Source organism: Marmota monax, unplaced genomic scaffold (assembly GCF_021218885.2).
Source record: "Marmota monax isolate L192 unplaced genomic scaffold, Marmota_monax_Labrador192_F-V1.1 WCK01_AAM20220418_F8-fsc00158, whole genome shotgun sequence".
In the NCBI taxonomy this organism is placed as follows: Eukaryota; Metazoa; Chordata; class Mammalia; order Rodentia; family Sciuridae; genus Marmota; species Marmota monax.
The window spans coordinates 1698148-1718909 of NW_026694092.1; the positions used below are offsets into that span (position 1 = coordinate 1698148).

A 20762-nucleotide genomic window follows, 5' to 3' on the forward strand; every position below is an offset into this window, starting at 1 on the left:
GTACTCTGTGAGTGAAACACAGGTGTGGGCATTTTCTAAAAACTCATTTTATGAAGGCTCTGGGGTAGGTGACTTTGAAAGTGGGTACGTGTGTGTGTATGTGTGTGTGTGTGTGTGAATGCACGTGCATGTGTGTGTGTGTGTGTGTGTGATTCTGAGAATTGAACTCAGGACCTCATGTAGGCTTGATAAGCACTCTCCCATTGAGGTATATCCCCCAAGCCCAAGTAGGTGACTTTATTAATAAAGAACACAGCTTTTGAAACACAGGCTGGTCACTAAGCTTTGTAGTGCCTCAGCAACATTACACATCCCAGAATAGACCTGAGTGCTGATTATCCCGTGTGTTGAAACAACATGCCCTAAATGCAGTTGTCACAAGTCTCTGCTGGATCCCATGTTTACAAAGATTGTTTCTCAAACCATCTTTATTAAGTGATAACCAGGTCCTTTCCCCAGTTGTATTTGGCAAAGACATAATTGTTGCTGACTTTGGTTTCTGATCAATTCACACTAATTAGTGTTCCCATGAAGAACTTACATGGTTCCTACCAAAAATCAAACTCAACATTCCTTCTTTTTTTTTTCTTTCTTTCTTTTTTGAACCAGGAATTGAATCCAGGGGCACTTTACCAGTAAGCCACATCCCCAGCCCATTTTGTATTTTATTTTGAGACAGGATCTTACTAAATTGCTTGGGGCCTCACTAATTTGTTGAGGCTGGCTTTGAACTCACAATCCTCCTTCCTCAGTCTCCCCAGCCACTGCCATTACAGACATGCACCATGGTGCCCAGCCCTTCCTTTTAGATTAAGTAGCCTTATCATGGATTCCTTTAGGTCAGGTTAAGAGCCAATAGATTTAGAAGTTTTTCAAGGTTCCTTCAATGTACCATTCTGTGATCCAGGTCCTTTCATTCCTCTGGCTGGAAACACAGGATCAATACCTCTTAAGCTGTCTGGGGGTAATGGCCTGGTATAGTAATTACACCGTCTCAGCCCTTCTTTCTTATACATTTCTCATCTACGACTCAGCTCTGTCAGCCTCTGCTGGGGTGAGAAATGAGGCATTATGGGGTCAACCCACATTTATGGATCCCTTGCCATGTGCCAAAACACCATGCCACAGATGATGGGACCAGAAATGAGTAAGATACAGTTCCTGTCCTTGGGTGATTTGTATTGTTAGGGGAGTACAAGTAGAAATAGATCATTTTAGTCCTATTCTGTATGTGCTAAGATTTGTATAGGGAGCCATGGGAGGGATTCCTGGTGCTGCCTCCAGGCTCAGAAAAAGCTTCCTGGAAGAGGTTATGCCTGCAGTAAGTTAGGCCGAGAAAGAAGGGAAGCTTGTTCCAAGAGTGAACAAGGCTGGCATGCAGAGTCACGGAAATGCTGTGGGTAGTTCGGTTTGTACTGAAATGAATAGCCTCAAGCAAATAGTGGAGGAGAGGAGGGGAAGAGAGCAGGACTGGATCACAAAGGGCCATACTGAACCCCCACCCCCACCACGTTACAGGGAACCACCTAGTTTGGCCATGGCTGGAACCCCTCACTACATGCTCTTTGCTGAACATCTGGATGCAGAGCCTGCTCTTGGGAGGAACCTAGAAGCAGCAGGGAAGTAGTACAGGGGAAAGGAGAAAAGCCAGGGGTAGGCAGGGCCCACCCGGAGACTAGCTTCTCCCTGATCCCATGGGAAGTTAAGAAGCACAGATTATATCAAAACTCTGGTTTGGTCTTGAGGCAATGGAGGTGACCTTTTGTGCCCCTATATGATTAAAATCAGTTGTGGGATGGGTGCAGAACATAGCCTTCCATTTGGCTGTGGGCAAATCTCCCAAGAAGGGGGCAGCTGTGAGCTTTAGTAGAAGCCAGTTCTCACAAGAACTGGGAGACGGGGCAAAGCAAGGTAAAGTGGATCTGGTCTGGGCACCAACAGCATTGGGTATACCTAACACATACCTCCCCAATCCCCAGTACTCAGATTAGATGTGTCACTCTTTCTAGTAGGCCTTTCCTGCCATCTACTGTGAGTTAGGGGCCCTCCTGTGTGTACCTCTATTTTTCCACACATAGCCTAATTAATACCTCCAGTTAAGTTGTAAATGCCATGAAGGTAGGGCCTTTTCAAAACCTGTGCTTGGCATATACTAGATGCTCAATTAATATCTAAACTGTGAGGTGACTCTTGTTAGCTTTATTTTTATCTTTCTGCCAGCATAATTAGCTCTGAGCCATCCCATTGCCCTGCAAGCCCTTCCTGAGAACACTACAGGGACCTTGCGTCTATAAGAATGATCAGACCATTATGCAAAAATAAAAACCAACCAATTCACAACAAAAGCACTTCCAGTAGTTCTGTATTGCCCACAGGATGCAGTTCAAACTGCTTAACTGGACTTATCAAGCCATCTTTAATCTGAGCCCAATCTATTCTTCTTCTCCACTGGCCTGTCATTTAGGACACTGCCCCCTGGCTTTCATGTGGCCTATACTTCCTGGTTCTGCTTCTTTGCTTTTATCATCTTGCTCTCCCTGCCTTGCTTTGAGCCTGGAATTAACTACGCATACTACAAGCCCTAGAAGCCTTACTCCATTGCAGGCCTCCCCCGTCGGTCCCCCTCAGGAAAATTCCATCTTTCTGATCCCTCCGGTATCATTGACACTGTCAATCATTTTATGTCCCATCAGCATTGTGAACTGCATATCTTATTACATATCAATCATGTTTACATATTTTTATCTCCTTTTTTAGACAGTGCTTTCCTGAAGGGCAGGAGTCAGGTTTAGCATTTATTTTCTATCATCCGGGGACAGAATTAGTTACATAATTTGGGGAACCCCAGTGCAAAATGAAAATGCAGGCTCTTTATTAGGAAAAAAAAAACTATTGAGAATTTCAAGGCAGTAACAGCAGAGCATTAAACTCACCATGGGACCCTTTAAGGGGTGTGGCCTATGGGCACACCCACATTGCAGACAGATGGCATGCCCATGAAGGGGGCCTTGCTTAGACCTATGCATATGAGAGATAGTCACTGACCTCTTTCAAATGGATGAATGTATAATTAAATAAGTTCAGTTCTTTTAAAAATCATCCTTTAGTTTGTGAAGGTGTTTGTTCTTAAAACTGAAGGAAAATGTTGTGGGTAAACCCTGTCAGTCCTTGGTTGACTAGAAAGCATCGATTGAGCAAAGATACTGTTGCTATATGTAAGTGTTAATCACAAGGAGGGTTTCAGGATACATTTTAAGAGCATAAAATAATGGCTGTCACATGAATATAAAATGAACATATATTGCTAGGAATTGAACCCAGGGGGCACTTAACCAAAATTGTGCTGCATCCCCAGCCCTTTTTATTTTTATTTCAAGACAGGGTCTTGCTAAGGTGCTTAGGGCCTTGCTAAGTTGCTGAGGCTGTCCTGAACTTGTGATCCTCCTGCCTCAGCCTCCTGAGTCACTGGGATGACAGGTGTGTGTCACCAAGCCCGGTATATCAATCATTTCATTTAACTCATTAATGAATGAGAGAACCAGAAAGGCATTAACAGCTGGTTGAAAGGAAAGTCCAAAGAGCAGATATATTTATAGCCCATTAGGAATGCAAAAATGTATTTGCTTTATAGATGGAAAACTGGCTTTTCCTGTAGAGGTGGAGAGAAATCAGGTCAACTTCTACTGGCAGAATGTAAGCTTCTAGGAATAGGAATTATATGCATTACTATCAGTTTTCTACAAGGTAATTTCTATCTCTACAGAGTTATAAAATAGCCTGTTCAAAGAAATGAAAGGCAGAGATCACCCTGATGGATGAGCTAGTTAAGATATCTAGCTTTTCTTGTTTTATAATACAATTGTGTTTCTGTGTGTGTGTGTGTGTGTATGTGTGCACGCGCACGCACGCACACTGCTGCTGCTGCTGCTGCTACTGCTGGAGGTTGAACCCAGGGTCTCTGACATGCTAAGCAAGTACTACCACTGAGCTACACCCCCGGCCCTTACCAACTTTTTATCTAGGGTGCAGGTAGGCTATGCAGAAGGAAGAATGGTCAGTAACACAATTACTAACCTCCTCTCTGAATATAAGCACCCAGAACTTGGAACCTGGGGGATAACATTTCTATTAATAGCTGTTGCTTCTCTTGTTTCTGTTCCTGCCTTTGATACTACCTTTGTTGACAAGTTTTGAAGGAACATTTCTTTCCTTTGAACAATGAAGTTGGGAAGGTCTCAGATCACAGCTGGAGTAGAAGTCTTGGCTTAGGTTTTTTGTGAGCTTGTTGTTCTTGGAAAGACTCCCAGTTTTGCTCTTAAGAAAAAGTTTACTGTTGTAAGTACTTAAACATTGCATATTCTGACCTTCTATGGGTAAGCTGTATAAACAGCGCTTCCAAATAGCCAGATGTGCATAATGCCTATCAGTGTACATGCATCATTAAATATTAAGCCATTTGTAAATTAAGTTATGGATTTGATCAATTGATTTGGCTTCGATTAAAACATTGCTCTTTCTCTAGGGACCAACCCTACAATATGATTTTTAAAACTTAAGCTAAATCCCACAAGGGGAAAAAAGAAGACTCCCTTAAAGAGCATTCTATAGCCTTGCTACTCAAAGTGCAGTCCCTGGAAGGATGCTCATTATAAATGCAGTATCTCAGGTTAAGGATGTAGTTTAGTAATAGAACGCTTGCCTAGCATGCTTGAGACACTGGGTTCCATCCCCAACATAGAAGAAAGAGAGATGTAGTATCTCAGACCTACTGTGTTAGAATCTGTGTGGTGATTTGTAAAGCTTTTATATTGGAGAAGTTCTGCTCTATAGCATAAGCTCTCAAAGTCACCTCTCATGTCTTTGATGTTTTCACAGGAATTGCCTATCTGTTTGCCAAAGCTTATCTGGTTTCCAAGAAACCACAGTACCTGGACACATGTATCCGTTGTGGGGAGCTCACATGGCAGAAGGGCCTGCTGAAGAAGGGACCGGGGATTTGCCATGGTGTCGCTGGCAGTGCCTACGTGTTCCTGCTGTTGTACCGGCTGACCGGAAACTCAAAATACATCTACCGTGCCCAAAGGTCGGCCATTCTTCTTATGTTTTTTTTTTTTTAATTTTAATCTTTTTAATTTTCTGAATAAGTGACACAGTCACATAGTTTAAAAAGTACAAAAAGAATTACATCAACACTGCCCTCCAACCATTTAATTGACTTCCCTGACACTATTATCATTTTCTTGGTTATCTGTCCAAGGACATTCTGTGTACATGTAAGCAAATGGGAGTATATGTAAAATTTTGTCCCTTTTTTTTATTTTGTACAAATGATAGTGCCTTGCTATCTTACTAAACATCCTAAATCAATACATCAAGGACTTCTTCAGTCATTTTGTTAAATATTTTATTGTCATTAAAATAAAAATATTTATTTGGATTGTTTCCAGTATTTTGCACTATAAATAGTGCTATGATGAATAACCTTGTACACAGGAAAATCATTTAAAACAATGCCAAGCACCTAATAATTGCAATGTAAATAGTCACTGTTATTACTACAATTTGAGTTTTATCTTTCCAGACTTTTTCCATGCATAAACAAGTGTGCGTTATTTTTTGTGTGTATTGTATTATTTTGCATGCATATGGGTATATCTAAAAGGTAAATTCCTAGAAGTGGAGTTACTGGACCAAATGACGAGTGTATTTTTAATTTTGATAGATAATGCAAAGTTGTTTTTTATAGTTTATTCCCTGAAAGCCTGATAAAGATGAAACATCCCTTGTATAACGGACAACATTGCTTTAATAGAAGTAAGCCCTTACTGATAAACTGAGTAAATTGGACCAAGGAGTCTGTGAATGAAGTATAAATAACCTGATAGAAAATATAAGTAGAGACTTCCCTGAATGCCAAGTAGCATGAAACTGGCATTCCCTTCGAGGGACTTGGAGCAGTCTATGTCCATAAGTTGTTATAAAAGGTACTGATTTTCTGTGTGGCACTTAGGTCTTCTAAGCCAGGGAGCCTTTCACCCCCACTCATGTGGTCTGATACCCTTGCATCTGAGCTGTCACTCGGTGGAAGTTCAGGAATAGCCCGGTACTTCTGTGAGCATTTCCATCAAAGGAATGCACCTGATGATTATCATATTGGCTGTGTGACCTTTAACTAGACATTTAACTTGCCCTGTGCTCTTCAGCCACAACATGTGGGAAATAGTGCCTTGTTCATGCAAGGCAAGCACTCTACCAACTGAACTATATCCCCAGCCCCTGGGAAAGGTGTTTTTAAACATAATACAAAGTCCAGGAGTCTTAAAAGAAAGATGGACAACTTTAACAAGAAAAAATTCTTAAAATTTGGGTATGATGAAAGACCATGAACATAGTTGAAAGAGAAATGATAAAGTAAAAATATATTTACAGCACATGGACAGAGTTACAATCTTTACTATATCTTTACTGTATCTTTACTACCCAATACAATCAGCAGTATTGGGTAGTTTATTTATTTATTTTGGCGGAGGTGGGGGTACCAGAGATTGAACTCAGAGGTACTCAGCCACTGATCCATGTCCCCAGCCCTATTTTTTATTTTATTTAGAGACAGGGTCTCACTAAGTTACTTAGCACCTCGCTTTTGCTGAGGCTGTCTTTGAACTCACGATTCTCCTGCCTCAGCCTCCAGAGCTGCTGGGAATATAAGCATGTGCCATTGTGCCCAGCTAGCAGAATTGGGTAGTTTAAATGAGTTAACCTGTGAATCTTATGTAAAGCAATGCCTGGCACATAGTAACTGCAATTAAGTATTCCACCATTGTTATTACTACAAAATTGAGTTTTATCCTTCTAGACTTTCATCTGTGCATAAATGTATGCTTATATATCTGGGAGTATTTTTTTTTCTTGTGTGTGTGTATATTATTTTTGGTGCTGGGAATGGCACCCAGGACTTTGTATAATAAGCACACACTCTGCCACTAAACTATAGTCTCAGCCCTATGCATATTTTAGTAGGCTCCTGCTGTTACATACGTACAACAATAGTATACATATTGCTTTCAACTTATAATTTTAAATGAACAATTTTAAAAAAAAAATATCTTTAGTTGTATATGGACATGATACCTTTATTTTGTTTATTTTTATGTGGTGTTAGGGATTGAGCCCAGTGCCTCACACGTGCTAGGCAAGTGTTCTACCACTGCACCACAACCCCAGCACCTAAATGAACAATTTTTCAGGGACATATTTCATTTCATTTTGCATAGATCTAGCTCATTGCTTTAACTAACTATATTATTATTTATGATTGATATACCATAATTAATTTAACCAATCTCTAAATGTACAATCTTTACTAATACAAACAAAATTGCCCCAAATATTCAATATATACATTTCTGTGCACTTGTGTATGCATTTCTATAGAAGAAATTTTAGAATTGAAATCATTAGTTCCCTAAGTATTTCTTTTTTTTTAATATTTATTTATTTTTTTAGTTTTCGGCATACACATCTTTGTATGTGGTGCTGAGGATCGAACCCGGGCCACACGCATGCCAAGCGAGCGCGCTACCGCTTGAGCCACATCCCCAGCCCCCTAAGTATTTCTTGATCTATATCTAGCCCATCTTTATTCTTTCCCCATTTTTTTCCTACTGCAATGCTTATAGTAAAGACTGTAACTCTCAATGTGCTGTAAATATATTTTTTACTTTATCATTTCTCTTTCAACTTTGTTCATGGTGTTTCATCATACCAAAGTTTTAAGTATTTTTCTTGTTAAAGTTGTACATCTTTCTTTTAAGACTCCTGGACTTTGTGTTATGGTTAAAAACACCTTTCCCAGGGGCTGGGGATATAGCTCAATTGGTAGAGTGCTTGCCTCACATGTACAAAGCCCTGGGTTTGATCCCCAGCACCATAAAAAAACAACAGCAGCAAAATAATACCTTTCCTATTCCAAGATTCCAAAGAATTAACTTATACTGATATTAGTACCTTTATGGTTTTATTACCTCACATTAATATTTTTATTTAGCTAGAACTTACTTTTTTAAATTGCTTTTGTTTTTTAAAAACATGACAATAGAATGCATCACAATTCTTATTACATATATAGAACACAATTTTTTCATATCTCTGTATATAAAGTATGTTCACACCAATTCATGTCTTCATACATGTACTTTGGATAATGATGTCCATCACATTCCACCATCATTGCTAACCCCCTGCCCCCTCCATTCCCTTCCCACCCTAGAACTTACTTTTAAAAAAATGGTGTTAAATGGGTATCTATCTTTGTTGACTGAAAAGCAGAATTTTCCAATAGCAATTACCCTCATCATTTAAAATTTGAAATTATACTTTGATCATAAACTGAATGTATATAAATATATGGTTTTGTTTCTGAACTTTGTTTTGTCCCATTTATCTAGTTCAACATTTCATTACTTATTATTTTTAAGTTTTCTTAGCTGCTCTCCCTCATTTATTTTTCAAATGTATTTTAGAATCAATTTGTCAAATTTAGCGTGGCAGGGTGGCACATGGAGCTTCAAACAGAGGACTTACTTATTTAGTATTTTTCCTTCAGAGCACACATGCAAATATCATAAAGGATATTTTATGTTTTGCTATTTTTTTGGTACCGGGGATTGAATCCAGGGGTGCTTAATCACTGAGCCATATCCCCAACCCCTTTTTTATGTTTTACTTTGAGACAAGGTCTTGCTAAATTGCTTAGAACCTTTTTTCTAAGTTGCTGAGGCTGGCTTTGAACTCTTGATCTTCCTGCCTCAGCCTTCCAAGCAGATGTATGCCACCGTTCCCAGCTTTTATGTTTTATTTTAATATTGAATATTGGATAAATTGGCACTGGACTTTTCTGGGGAAAAAAGACCTGAATGACTTTTACTCAAAAAGCTAGGTGCCAGGAGATCAATGTGGAAAGTAAGCGCTACAGGTAGAGGAAATTAAAACTTGAAAGGACTTGAGGTGAAGTGTACCTGGCATCTTAGTGGAATCACAGGGAAGGCACTGTGATAGAGAGAACCAGGAGAAAGCCAGGAGATGAGATCAGAGAGTTTGTAAAGAGAGGCTAGTTCCCATGGACCTTTCACTCAGACTTTGGCCTTTACTCTGAGTCATATGGGAATCCATTGGATTACCTTGAATAAGGGAATGTCATAAACTAACACAATATTCATTATATGAAGTGAATATAAAGAATATAAAGATGATAAGACAGAAAACATCCCTAAAAAGAAAAAAATCAGCATAAAAGCAAGGATATTTGAACAAATAGACTAGGACAATTTGTTTTGTTGGATTCTTTTGATTATGATTTTAGTTTTTGTTTATTGTTTTGTATTGGAGATTGAACCCTGGGATGCCTTACCACTGAGCTACACCCCTGGACCTATTTATTTATTTGTTTATTTTGAGACAGGGTCTCACTAAGCTGCTTAGGGCCTTACTAAGTTGCTGAGGCTGGTTTTGAACATGAGATCCTCCTGCCTCAACCTCCCAAGCTGCTGGGATTGCAGGAGTGCACCACCATGCCCAGCCTATCTCTTTTTTATGATAGTGAGTATATTTCTACAAAACTATCAGTTCATTGGATTTTTCAAAATTTTTTACATAGAGCTTCAATCGTATAGTTCTGTAATATTTTTAATTTCCCATATCTGTGGTTTTATACCCTTTCTCATTCCGAGTGCTTTTCCTTCTTGATCAGACACACCACCATTTTTTTTCTATCTTATTTGTCCTTTCAAGGAACTCGTTCTTGGTTTTGTTTATTAATTCTGTTTTTCTCTTTTGCTTCCAACTTTATTACTTTCTGTCTGTATTTTGGTTTCCTCCTTTTTTTTCTATTTTGTTATTTTCTAGAGTTTAAAAATCCTTAATTAGATAATCTTCCATCTTCCTATTATTAATAATAATAACTCATAGATCTAGGAATTTTCCTCTTTGCTCAGATTTGGTCATAATTAGTAGGTTTTGGTATGTAATGTTCTCAATCTCATTCTTTTCAGCTTCATAATTGCCATTCTGACTTCTGTTTTGACTGAGAATGTTTCAGAAAAATGAATTTGTTAATTTGATTTCTGCATCATTGGGTAGATTTTTGAAACCATCTTTTCACTTTCATATCAACAACATTTTCCGTAAATGTTAATGCACGATTATGTAAAAACAGTGGAATTGCTGTTCTTATATGTTGCTATTTCTCTTATGAATTGCTTCATGGCATTTAGAAATTGTTTTGAAAAGCAGAGAAAATGATTTTCATATTATTTTTAAGTAACAAATGCAGAATATTAAGTGATAATCACTTTAATAATGTGTAGTATTATAATAAATAAATGAGTGCTTGGGAGAAAAGGTCAGAAGAGGGAACAAATTTAACTGGGTTTCTTTTATTGTGTGAGGTAAGTTTTCTCTGTTATACAAATATTCTGCTACAATACAGTTATGTGAAAAAATAATATTTCCCATTTATCCAATTTTTGCTATATGCTCAGAAACTATTATATGATATCTTTAATCTCTACAGAAAATTCTGTGCCACTATACAATTTCAGTATTTTAAGGTTAAATTTAAGAAATGTGCATATCTGCTGGACACGCTGTAATCCCAGCAGCTCGGGAGGCTGAGGCAGGAGGATCCCAAGTTCAAAGCCAGGTTTCAGCAAAAGCAAGGCCCTAAGCAACTCAGTAAGACACTATTTCTAAATAAAATGCAAAATAGGGCTGGGGATGTGCCCCTGAGTTCAATCACTGGTACCAAAAAAAAAAAAAAAGAGGTGGGGAGGGATGCATATCTATCTCAAATTTGTATATCTATCTCAACTCCAAAGCTTTTTCCTTCTCTTTCTACTATACCAGGAGTTCTTAGTCTGGAGTTTGTAAACTTATTTAAGAAAAAGATTACATCTTAAACTGAAATGAATGATTTCTTTCCATCAGAATATAGACAATAAGTCGCAGAATTATCAGCAGTAGCTGCCATTCTGCAACCAACAGAAATACTAGATATTCTCGTATTAAGCCATTTTGCTCTATGATCCCAGATATGGAACACCTATAAAAATTTAAATTGGACAACAAGTATACCACTTATGGTAACTTTGAAATAATTATAGTTTTAGAGGTGGGTTCTTCTGAGAAAAGTAATAGATGATTGACTATAATGTTTGATTATATATGTATGTGTGTGTACAAATACATATGCTATACATATATGTATACATACATCTACATATTTGTTTACATATATACACAAACACATATATGTTATGTATAAGGCATAGATAATTATTTCCAACCCATTTTATTGTATCTATGCCAATTTCATTGAAATAGTTACAGAATTGAAGACTTGGGACTTAATGGGTTAAACTGCTCTTATTACAGATATTGTGAAATAGATTTTATTCTCATCACTACTTATAAATGTCAGAAATTATTAAACCCCCTACTAAATCTTGTTGTTTAATATTTTAATGAAGAATACATATGTTATTGTATTACAGCTTTGGTTTGGTTTTACTGTTTTTTACTTGGACTTAGGGTGTAGCTCAGTGGTAGAGCATGCACTTAGTATACACCAGGCCCTGGGTTTGATTCCCAGCACACACAGACACACACACACACACAAAAGGAAAGATGAAAAAAGAAGATAAATATGGTGTTTTTAATAATATTAATTTTCTTTGTAATCTTATGTATTTTATTTTATGCATTTGAAAGCTTTTTTGAGACATTCAGACTGCCAAATGATCCATAGCACTAAAAAGATGAAGTCCCTCTCCAAAACTATACCACAATGCCATCTTTATTATATAACCATAAATTTTGAATTAATTCTTAAGGATGCCTTATTATTCTACTTGTTTAGAATGTAAAATTCCATTTAAAATTGTTGCATAGTCAAGAAAGCAGTTGATAGAAAAATTGTACCAGACAGAAATGCAGTGCTCCCTGCTGATTTATTTTAAGCTACCATCCATAATTCCAAGAGCTCTAAAAAGATAAAATAAGTAATTACTCTTCATAGGACCCCTGGTGTAGTAGCAATAATGTAAATTTATGGCAATATCAGCTCTCAGGCCTTACCAAGCTGTGCGTTCCAGCCTCTGAATTGTTGATTATTTTTGTTGATGAGAATGAGTAGAGAAGGTCAGTAAAATAAATAAACGAATGAATAAATAACATAGATGACAGCATTTTAAAAGCTGTAAATTGCTAGCTGGGCATGGTGTCACATGCCTGTAATTCCAGCAACCCAGGAGACTGAGGTAAGAGGAACACAAGTCAAAATAAAAAAATAAAAAAGGCTGGGGATGTAGCTCAGTGGTAAAGCACCCCTGGATTCAATCCCCAACACCAAAAAAGAAAAAAGAAAGTTACAGCTCTAAATTGCTTTTTAAAATGTTGTTTGCTATCCATAATCTGAATAGAATTTGTGGCAAATATAAGCAAAAGAAAAAAGGTCCTTTGTAGAGAATTTAGAGGCCAGTGGCTTTTTTAATGGGGGTGTCTTAAACATAATCTGTCTTGTAGCTGAGTCTGCTATTGATGTCATCATTATAAAAGGTTGCTTGCCTTTCCCCATTCATCTTCTTCCTTTGTTTGCCCAAAGCACAGATTGTATAAAATCTTGTCCATTTATTTTCACAGTCTCTTCTCTCTGTCACACATAAATGAATCCTAGCTCAGAAATAATATGCCTGCAGAAACAGCATATTTACTTGTTTTTAACAGAACAGCAATATATCAGTTTGCTTCTATTGAAGATAAATAAAAGTAGGTCAGTTTATCTGTCTTTTTTGCTTTTAATTATTGGATGACAGACGGAACGAAATCCTCAGAAAACACCAAAGTACTTTACTTTGCAGACTCTGAAAATACTTGGATTTGCTTGCCAACACAATCTGTTGTGAAACATAAAACAATTATATAACAGATCCTCTTAATTTATTTAGAGAAAATGTCTTTCTTAAAATACTTAATTACATAACTCTGGAAAGAGAATGATGTGGCAATGCCAGCCTCAACAACTTAGCGAGGAGACCCTGTCTCAAAATCAAGGCGGCTGGGGATGTGACTCAGTGGTAAAGTGCCATTGGGTTCAATGGCCTGTACCAAACAAAACAAAACTTTAATTCAGCAGAAGGAGGAAGAAGGCAAGGCCAATATGGAAACACTGATATTGTAACTGTTCATATTTTCTTCTTCTCTTCTCCTCTTAGGTTTGCTCAATTCTTATTTACCGAGGAATTCAAGGCCGGGTCACGGGTCCTTGAAAGCATATACAGCTTGTATGAAGGCTTCTCCGGGACCGTGTGCTTTCTGATCGACCTGCTGCAGCCCAATCAGGCTGAATTCCCTCTCTTCAGCGTCTTTGTTTAAAAGGTTCCATCTCCCATTGTGGCCCTGCAGAAGTCCCCTGAGATTTCCTGAGCCTGCCGAGGCAGTTTCCACATAAGCCACATTCAATGGTATCATGACCATGAGCCTTAACATTGCTGCCGGAAGGATGGGAGCAGGAGGGGAAGGTAGCATGGTAGCAGACTGGAGAGAACCTACAAAATAAGACACCACAACTCATCTAAAAACTGTAGCGAATGTATGTTTCAGGGAGTGGATGTAAAACCAGAGATCAGAGAGAAAGGAGAAAAGAAATAATCTGTTTTTCAGTTGATAACACAAGAACCAAAACAGAGAGGGGCACTATGGCAATAAAATTCTAGTACTTTCCCAATTGGAGAGAGAATCTGGCCCTCTGTGGGTGTTTTCCACCCCTAAATTCAGAAATACAGACAATCAAAACTTAATTTGCCCCAGTGAAAACTGCTGGCAGGGTTGAAATGTCAGGATGAAGGACAAAAAAGAAAACCTTTGATTGTCCTAAGCCTTTAATTATTGAAATTCATGATTTTTACTGAATGGAGATATTTGCATATGAATATTTTTTATCATTGCCCTGGGCACTTTGAAGACATCATATCATAACTTAAACACTGAAGTTCCACATTTCCTTAGGCCTTAGAATATCTCTTTTCCTAGTTCCTTTTTCTTTCCTAAAGCTCAATTAGAATAGTAAAATTCAGGCAGGGCTGGCGGGTGTAACTCAGTGGTGGAATGCATGCCTAGCTTGCACAAGGCCCTGGGTTCCATCTCCAGAACCACAAATAAAGAAGAAAAATTCATAGTCTAGCAAATACTATAGCAAGTGTTGCTGTCAAGTGTTTTTCTGAATTTCAAGTGTGAGCTGTGTATTGTCTATTGTTGGTAATTTTTAAAATGCCTTTATGTATGTAATCTCTATGAAGCTATTAGTCAAACTGTAAAATTTGCTCTTGGTAAAAATCACTCATCTCAAAGATCAGGGTAACCACTACAAAGCTGTGTCATTTCTGCTTTTGATGTAATACTGTGTCCCTTGGGACAGACAGACAGGCTAAGAAAGGCACCAGTTGATTGTGGAAGCAATATTGTTTGACTTTATACTATTAGTTTAAGAGATGAGTGAACTCCCTGGCTGGTCACCTTACCTTCCAAGACACAGGGTCCACTAGAATTGGTTACAATACCCATTGAACCAAGTTATCATATTAAATTAAACCCTGCTGTAAACACATAGAAGTTGTGAAACTGCTTCAAGTAAATAGTGGTTTACAGAACACTTTAGCAGCATCTGTCACTTTAATATGCAAAACATGCATTTACCCCTATCCTGAAGTTTGATCCTGGACATTTTCATATTTCACAGTAAGGAGGAAATTGTACTGTATAGGACTTAATTATTTAAATAGTCATTAGATATTTGGATATATATGTATATATATATGTACGTGTGTGTATATATGCTACATCTATCCTTATGTAAACCTAAGCACTTATCCTATAGTTTGGTAGTTCCTAATCTGAGTCATTGGTAGATTTTGAGAGGAGTTAGGGAATACTCTGTTGCCTAAAACATTTGTATGTATGTTGGTGTGCATAGGTGCACACACCTAGGTGTGTTTATGTGTGTGTTTGTGTGTGTATGCGCGCACACATTCAGCATGTGCTCCTTTTTGGGGGAAAAAGACTTCTAGTATTCAAGAGATTCACAAAGAATCTTACCAAAGAAAGGTAAGAATTGATGTTGTATATTTTGTGACTCTTTGTACTTTTGCACTAATCAAAACAAACTAGAGGAACTGCAGATATAGCTCAGTTGGTAGGGTGCTTGCCTTGAAGGCACAAGGTTCTGGGTTCAATCCCCAGTACCACCAAAAAAAAAAAAAACAAACTAGAATGGAGGCACACACCTGCAATCTCAGCTACATGGGAAGCCGAGGCAGGAAGATCACAAATTCAAGACCAACCTTGGCAACTTAGTGAGACTCTGTCTCAAAATAAAATAATAAAAAAGTGGGGTGGGGTGGGGGGACTGGGGATGTAGCTCAATGGTAGAGCACTTGCCTAGCATGTGCAAGGTCCTGGGCTTGATCCCCAGTACCAGCAGGGAAAAAAAACCCTAAGACAGATGATTTGGAAAAACACATCTTTTTCACTTATTCCATTTTCACATCCTCAGATTTAAGCATATAAAATTGGCCTCAATTGTTCATCTGTGAAAATTCTCAGTTTGAGGCAATACCACATAAATAGCAGCTTTCAGATCTCTTCCAAAATGGAGTTCCAGAAGTTCTTTCATGAACAGACAAGCACCTCTTGGAGAGCCCTAAGGCAAGATGCCTTCTACAAAGTGGAGTCTCCTTTTGGCATGATGGTGAGGCTTGTTTTTCGAAATCTCATTTTAAAATCATTGTGCGTGGTCCCTATAGGCTGAATATAATAAACACCCAAGATCAGGACTTTATTAAAGAAATACATGTTCTTTTCATCATCCAGTAACCCCTTGAGTTGTGTTAGGTGATTGCTCCAAAATGTCATAGTTAGAAAGGAGCTGAACAGGCTGGATGGAGTGGTGCACATCTGTAATCCCAGCAACTCTGGAGGCTAATGCAAGAGGATTGCAAATTCAAAGTCAGCCTCAAGCAATTTAGCAAGGCTCTAAGCAATTCAGTGAGACCCTGTCTCTAAATAAAGTACAAAATAGGGCTGGGGGCGTTGCTCTGTGGTCAGGCCCCTGAGTTTAATCCCTGATACCTGGGGATATAGCTCAGTTGGTGGAGTGCTTGTCTCCCATGCACAAGGCCCTGGGTTCAATCCCCAGCACCACAAAAAAAAAAAAAAAAAGGAGCTGAACAAAGATTCAAACCCAAGCTTTCACTTTCCAAGTTTATTTATTCAATATTTTAGAATGATTCTGGCAAAAACAGCAGTAAACAAAATCCCTTGTACTTTCTATTTGCTGATCCTTCCACCATTCATCCTTGAGACCTAAAACCTAAAGGACAAAGGAAGCCAGACTCTTGCTCATCCTATCAGTTCCATTTCTAGGAACTTAAGAAAAACTGGACATCTCTTCTGTTTGCATCCCCTTTTAAGATCTGATAGGGTGACTGTGATGTTGCTGTACTGACCTTTGTGAAAAGATAATCCTTTCTCTGTGCAAGGACCAAACAAAGGTCACATTTTTTTATTTGGGTGTTGTCTTTGAAATGACACCTATGTAAATTAGAAACAAAGGTAAAGCTTGTTTAGCACTTAAACATTGTCGAAACTTTTCATTTTCCTAAGGGAAAAGAATTGTAGATATAGGAAGGTATTCAATCTTGTTTTCCCAAGAAGGTGTAAGAAAGACCTTTAAGTTGTAGGAAAGTGACATGCCACTTTTTATTTAATTATCCAGCTTATCCCCTTCTAAGGTAGTAAGATTGATTGATTGATTGATTTTTGAGAATTGAACCCAGGGCCTTGTGCATGCAAGGCAAACACTCTATCAACTGAGCTATATCCCCAGCCTGGTAGTAACATTCTTGATGTAGCATGTTGCTTCCTGAAGCCCCTAATATATAATAGAAAAAGTATATCTTTATTGTGGGATGTGGCTTTTTTTTTGGTGGTGGTGCTGGGGATTGAACCCAGGGCCTTGTGCATGTGAGGCAAGCACTCTACCAACTGAGCTATATCCCCAGCCCCCTAATATAACTTTAATATAATTTACTAGATATAACCCAAATAATTATGAACCCTGAAGATAATTATGGAAATACTGGAGGATATATTGAGTCATTCAACAACAGAAAGACTGCATTATACTTTGATGACAGGACATTTTATAAACTATTATAGTTCTGTGTTTTGCTTCATTAACACAATTACATGCCTTCTCTTCCATACATCCCCCAAATATATATCAGTTTTTAACATTTTTGTTCAACTCTTTTTTTTTTGCTTCCGGGGATTGAAGGGGGGCAGTGCTTAACCCCTGAGCAACATGCCCAGACCTTTTTATGTTTTATTTAGAGACAGGGTCTTGCTAGGTTGCTCAGGGCCTTGCTAAGTAGCTGAGGCTGGCATTGAACTTGGGATCTTCCTGCCTTGGCCACTGGGATTACAGGCATGCGTCACTGCACCCAGTCTTTGTTCAACTCTTGATATTTGAGAACAGAAGTTTGACAGCATATATTTCCCTGTGCTTCTTTATGTAATTGACTGTGTTATTAAGATAATAGTATTCATTTACTCATAACTCAGAAAACAAATAGGATCATTTTCTTGGTCTATGCTTAATCTCAGCTCTCCACTGACAACCTATTTAACTTGATTTAACATGATTTAAGATTTTTTTTTTTTTGTTTTGTTTTGATGCCGAGCATTTCTTTTTTTTTTTTTTTTTTTTTTATTTATTTTTTTTTTTATTGTTGGTTGTTCAAAACATTACATAGTTCTTGATATATCATCTTTCACACTTTGCTTCAAGTGGGTTATGAACTCCCATTTTTAGCCCATATAACAAAATCATAGAATTTGCAGGGAAATGGATGGCACTAGAGCAGATTATGCTAAGTGAAGCTAGCCAATCCCTAAAAAGCAAATGCCAAATGTCTCCTTTGATTTAAGATTTTAATCAAGGTGGTATGTAAATTATTTCAACTTCTGTAGAGAGCATATCAATAATTTTGGTGCAACAAATGGAAGTTTGTGATTTATATCCATGTTGAGAAAATATGCAGGGCTGGGTTTGTAACTCAGTGGTACAGTGCTTGCTTAGCACACACAAAGCTCTGGATTCAATCCCTAACATAGGGAGGGAGGAAAGGAGGGAGAGAGAGAGAAAACAATTACAAGGAAAAAAAATTAGTTATGCCAAGAGTCCTTATTTGGAAATCTCAAAGCCTTTTCCTGACACTTCCATGGACCACTGTAGTATAATAATCACCCCATTCACTTCACAGGGTTTTCACGAGGGTCACTGATGATATAATGGATATAGGAGAGTTTTATAATGTGCAGGACCTTTATATATTTAAAAAGGATGCTATATTTTCATACCTACTATATGCATAGAAAAGCATGCTCAGTTGTGACTCCCAATAGCATTTCAGCCACATGGAATGTCTATATGTGAATGTAGTTCTTGAGATCTGGATCACTGGATAGGTAAAAACCAAGTGTACATTTTTTTTATATTTTACCAACAGTCTGGACTATAGCATTTGTGCCTCAGAAGTTTCTGATTTACCAGGGCTTACTACATAGGGATAAGCTGGTCTAGCCCAGGAGCTCCCTTTTAATGTAAACATTTATTTTGCTTATTTGAAACAAAGGGTTACAGTGCCAGTAACACAAGAAAGGGAACAGGCAGTCCAGTTCTCCAGAGCAAAAATGAACTGGTAAATAGAGTAATTTTGGATTGAGTTTGATCTTCACTTTAATATGGGCCTCAGAGCTGGTGACATATAAGAATAGAAACATTCTCAACAGCCTATAAGGCCTTCTTTGGGGGACCTGGGTTATTTATTCAACATTGTCTCAAATTAGTAGCTAAAACTATGAAGACTCAAATTTGCCAAGGCCCTAGGATATTGGGCATAAACTTGGCAAGGAAAGCAATGAGAAGACAGACAAAGGAGTGTGTGGTGGTGGTGGTGGGGAACTTGCAGAAGCTCAGCATCTCAAAGTGGGTTATGGATGTACATTTAATGGCGCGAAGAGCCAGTACAGTCTTACCCATGGATTTTACTCCTTCCTGGGACCTGTAATCCTAAACCTGATTAGATGCCTCTTGTCTTCCTTCTCCTTTAAACAGCTCCTTCTGATGTTTTTTCCTGTGCCTGCTTAATCATGTGACCTCCTTTCTCATGGGAGGGAAGGTTTTCTCCTTATCTCTTCCTTCCACGTCTGTTCTTAGCTAAGAGCTCCAGGCTCAGTAGGGTTGGACTACCTCTGGACAGAAGGGCTGACCTCAAGGTCATCAGGAGCTGGGCCTATTCTGTATTCAGATCACAAGTCCAGGACTGCCCACTACAAGTGCGCCTATGCATAAAAAATAGGATGGTAGCTGCATTTGTCCTGCTTCCCCTCCTATTTATTTATGGAGGTCATTTTATTTTTACCGTAGTAAAAAAAAAAAAAAAAAAAAAGCCAAAGTTGATGCTATATTACATGTTTAGGCCTCATCCATGATGATAAATCTTATACTGGAAGTGCATTCTCTCTCATTGCTTTAATTGAAAGTGCTAATGAATTGCAATCTAATGGATGATGCCTTTAGAATTTAAAAGAGTATTTGTTTTCATTTTCTTAAAGTATAGAACTGGGTCTTTTCCTCCTAGACTTCTTTACAAACGGTGAAGTCCCTTCTCTGCAGGATTCCCTGCATCTTCTTTTGCCTTTGTGCATCTGTTATTTACCCCTCTGAATTGAATTTGAAAAATCACTTAAAATGAAAGCCAAATCATTGACGTTTTTGTTCTGCGCTGGGGTTGGGGGAGGGCTGATGCTTTGTATGAGTTAAAAGAACAGATTACCCTCTCCTTTCTTTTTATTTGTAGTTAAGACATATTTGAATATATTTATGGAAGATAGTACAATAATTCAATTGTTATAGTCAATGTATAATGATCCAATCAGGGTAATTAGCACATCGATCTGCTCAAATATTTATTATTTCTATGTGTTGGAAAACATCTGTCTCTTCTAGTTATTTTTAAGTATGTCAAAATTGTTGTAGACAATAGTGACCCTACTGTGCTACAGAACACTGGAAGTGATTCCTCCTATTTGTCCTCATTTCTTGCCTTTCTCCTCCCTGCATGATACTGAAGAAAGAGAGGGAAAACATAACTGTCCAGGGCTGTGAAATGGTTTGCAAGGACTTCCTGTGAGCTTCCTCTTTGGTTTTTCTTAGTCCCTGTGGAAAACAGTTTCTCCCTCTCTGCCTGTCTGTCTCTCTCTCACTCTCTCTGTGTAACCAGTGTAGGAAAAAAAGAAACTGGCTTAAGAAGACTGTCACTTATGAAATAAAATCCAACATTTAGCTATTAGAAATGCCTGAGGAACAGATAATGTTCAAGCATATATTGTTTAATGAATGGGTCTTAACTTTGAGCTAACTGCTCTAATAAATTTGCACACAATTAACAAGGACCCTAGTCACACTTCCAGTTGTCTGTCTTAAGCTTTCCTTTTTATTAAAACTTAAATTAAAGATTAAAGCCATTAGTTTCCATCCATCAAAGATAATACCCATGAATTTCACAAATACAGCACCAGTGTCCAACACAAATATAATGTGAACCATAAATGCAAACCACATATGTAATTTTAAAACGTTCTAGTGG

The 20762-nt window shown here is 37.9% G+C and overlaps 1 protein-coding gene and 1 non-coding gene across 3 annotated transcripts in view; one reads left to right on the plus strand and one right to left on the minus strand.

The window, feature by feature from the left end:
- Window positions 1-15317, plus strand: part of Lancl3 (LanC like family member 3) — a 102863-nt gene extending 87546 nt beyond the window's left edge. The window contains exons 4-5 of one of the 2 annotated variants that reach the window (XM_046465046.2): window positions 4876-5083; window positions 13269-15317. In XM_046465046.2, the coding sequence (XP_046321002.1) occupies window positions 4876-5083; window positions 13269-13428 (368 nt within the window). In that variant the 3' untranslated portion in view covers window positions 13429-15317. Of the gene's footprint in view, window positions 1-4875; window positions 5084-5746; window positions 5915-13268 lie in introns of those variants that run through there. The other variant, XM_058585749.1, reaches the window with a different exon arrangement.
- A 1719-nt stretch (window positions 15318-17036) lies between these two features.
- Trnav-cac (transfer RNA valine (anticodon CAC)) lies at window positions 17037-17109 on the minus strand. Its single transcript has one exon. It is a non-coding gene; the product is annotated as a tRNA-Val (tRNA).
- Between the last annotated feature and the right edge of the window lie 3653 nt (window positions 17110-20762).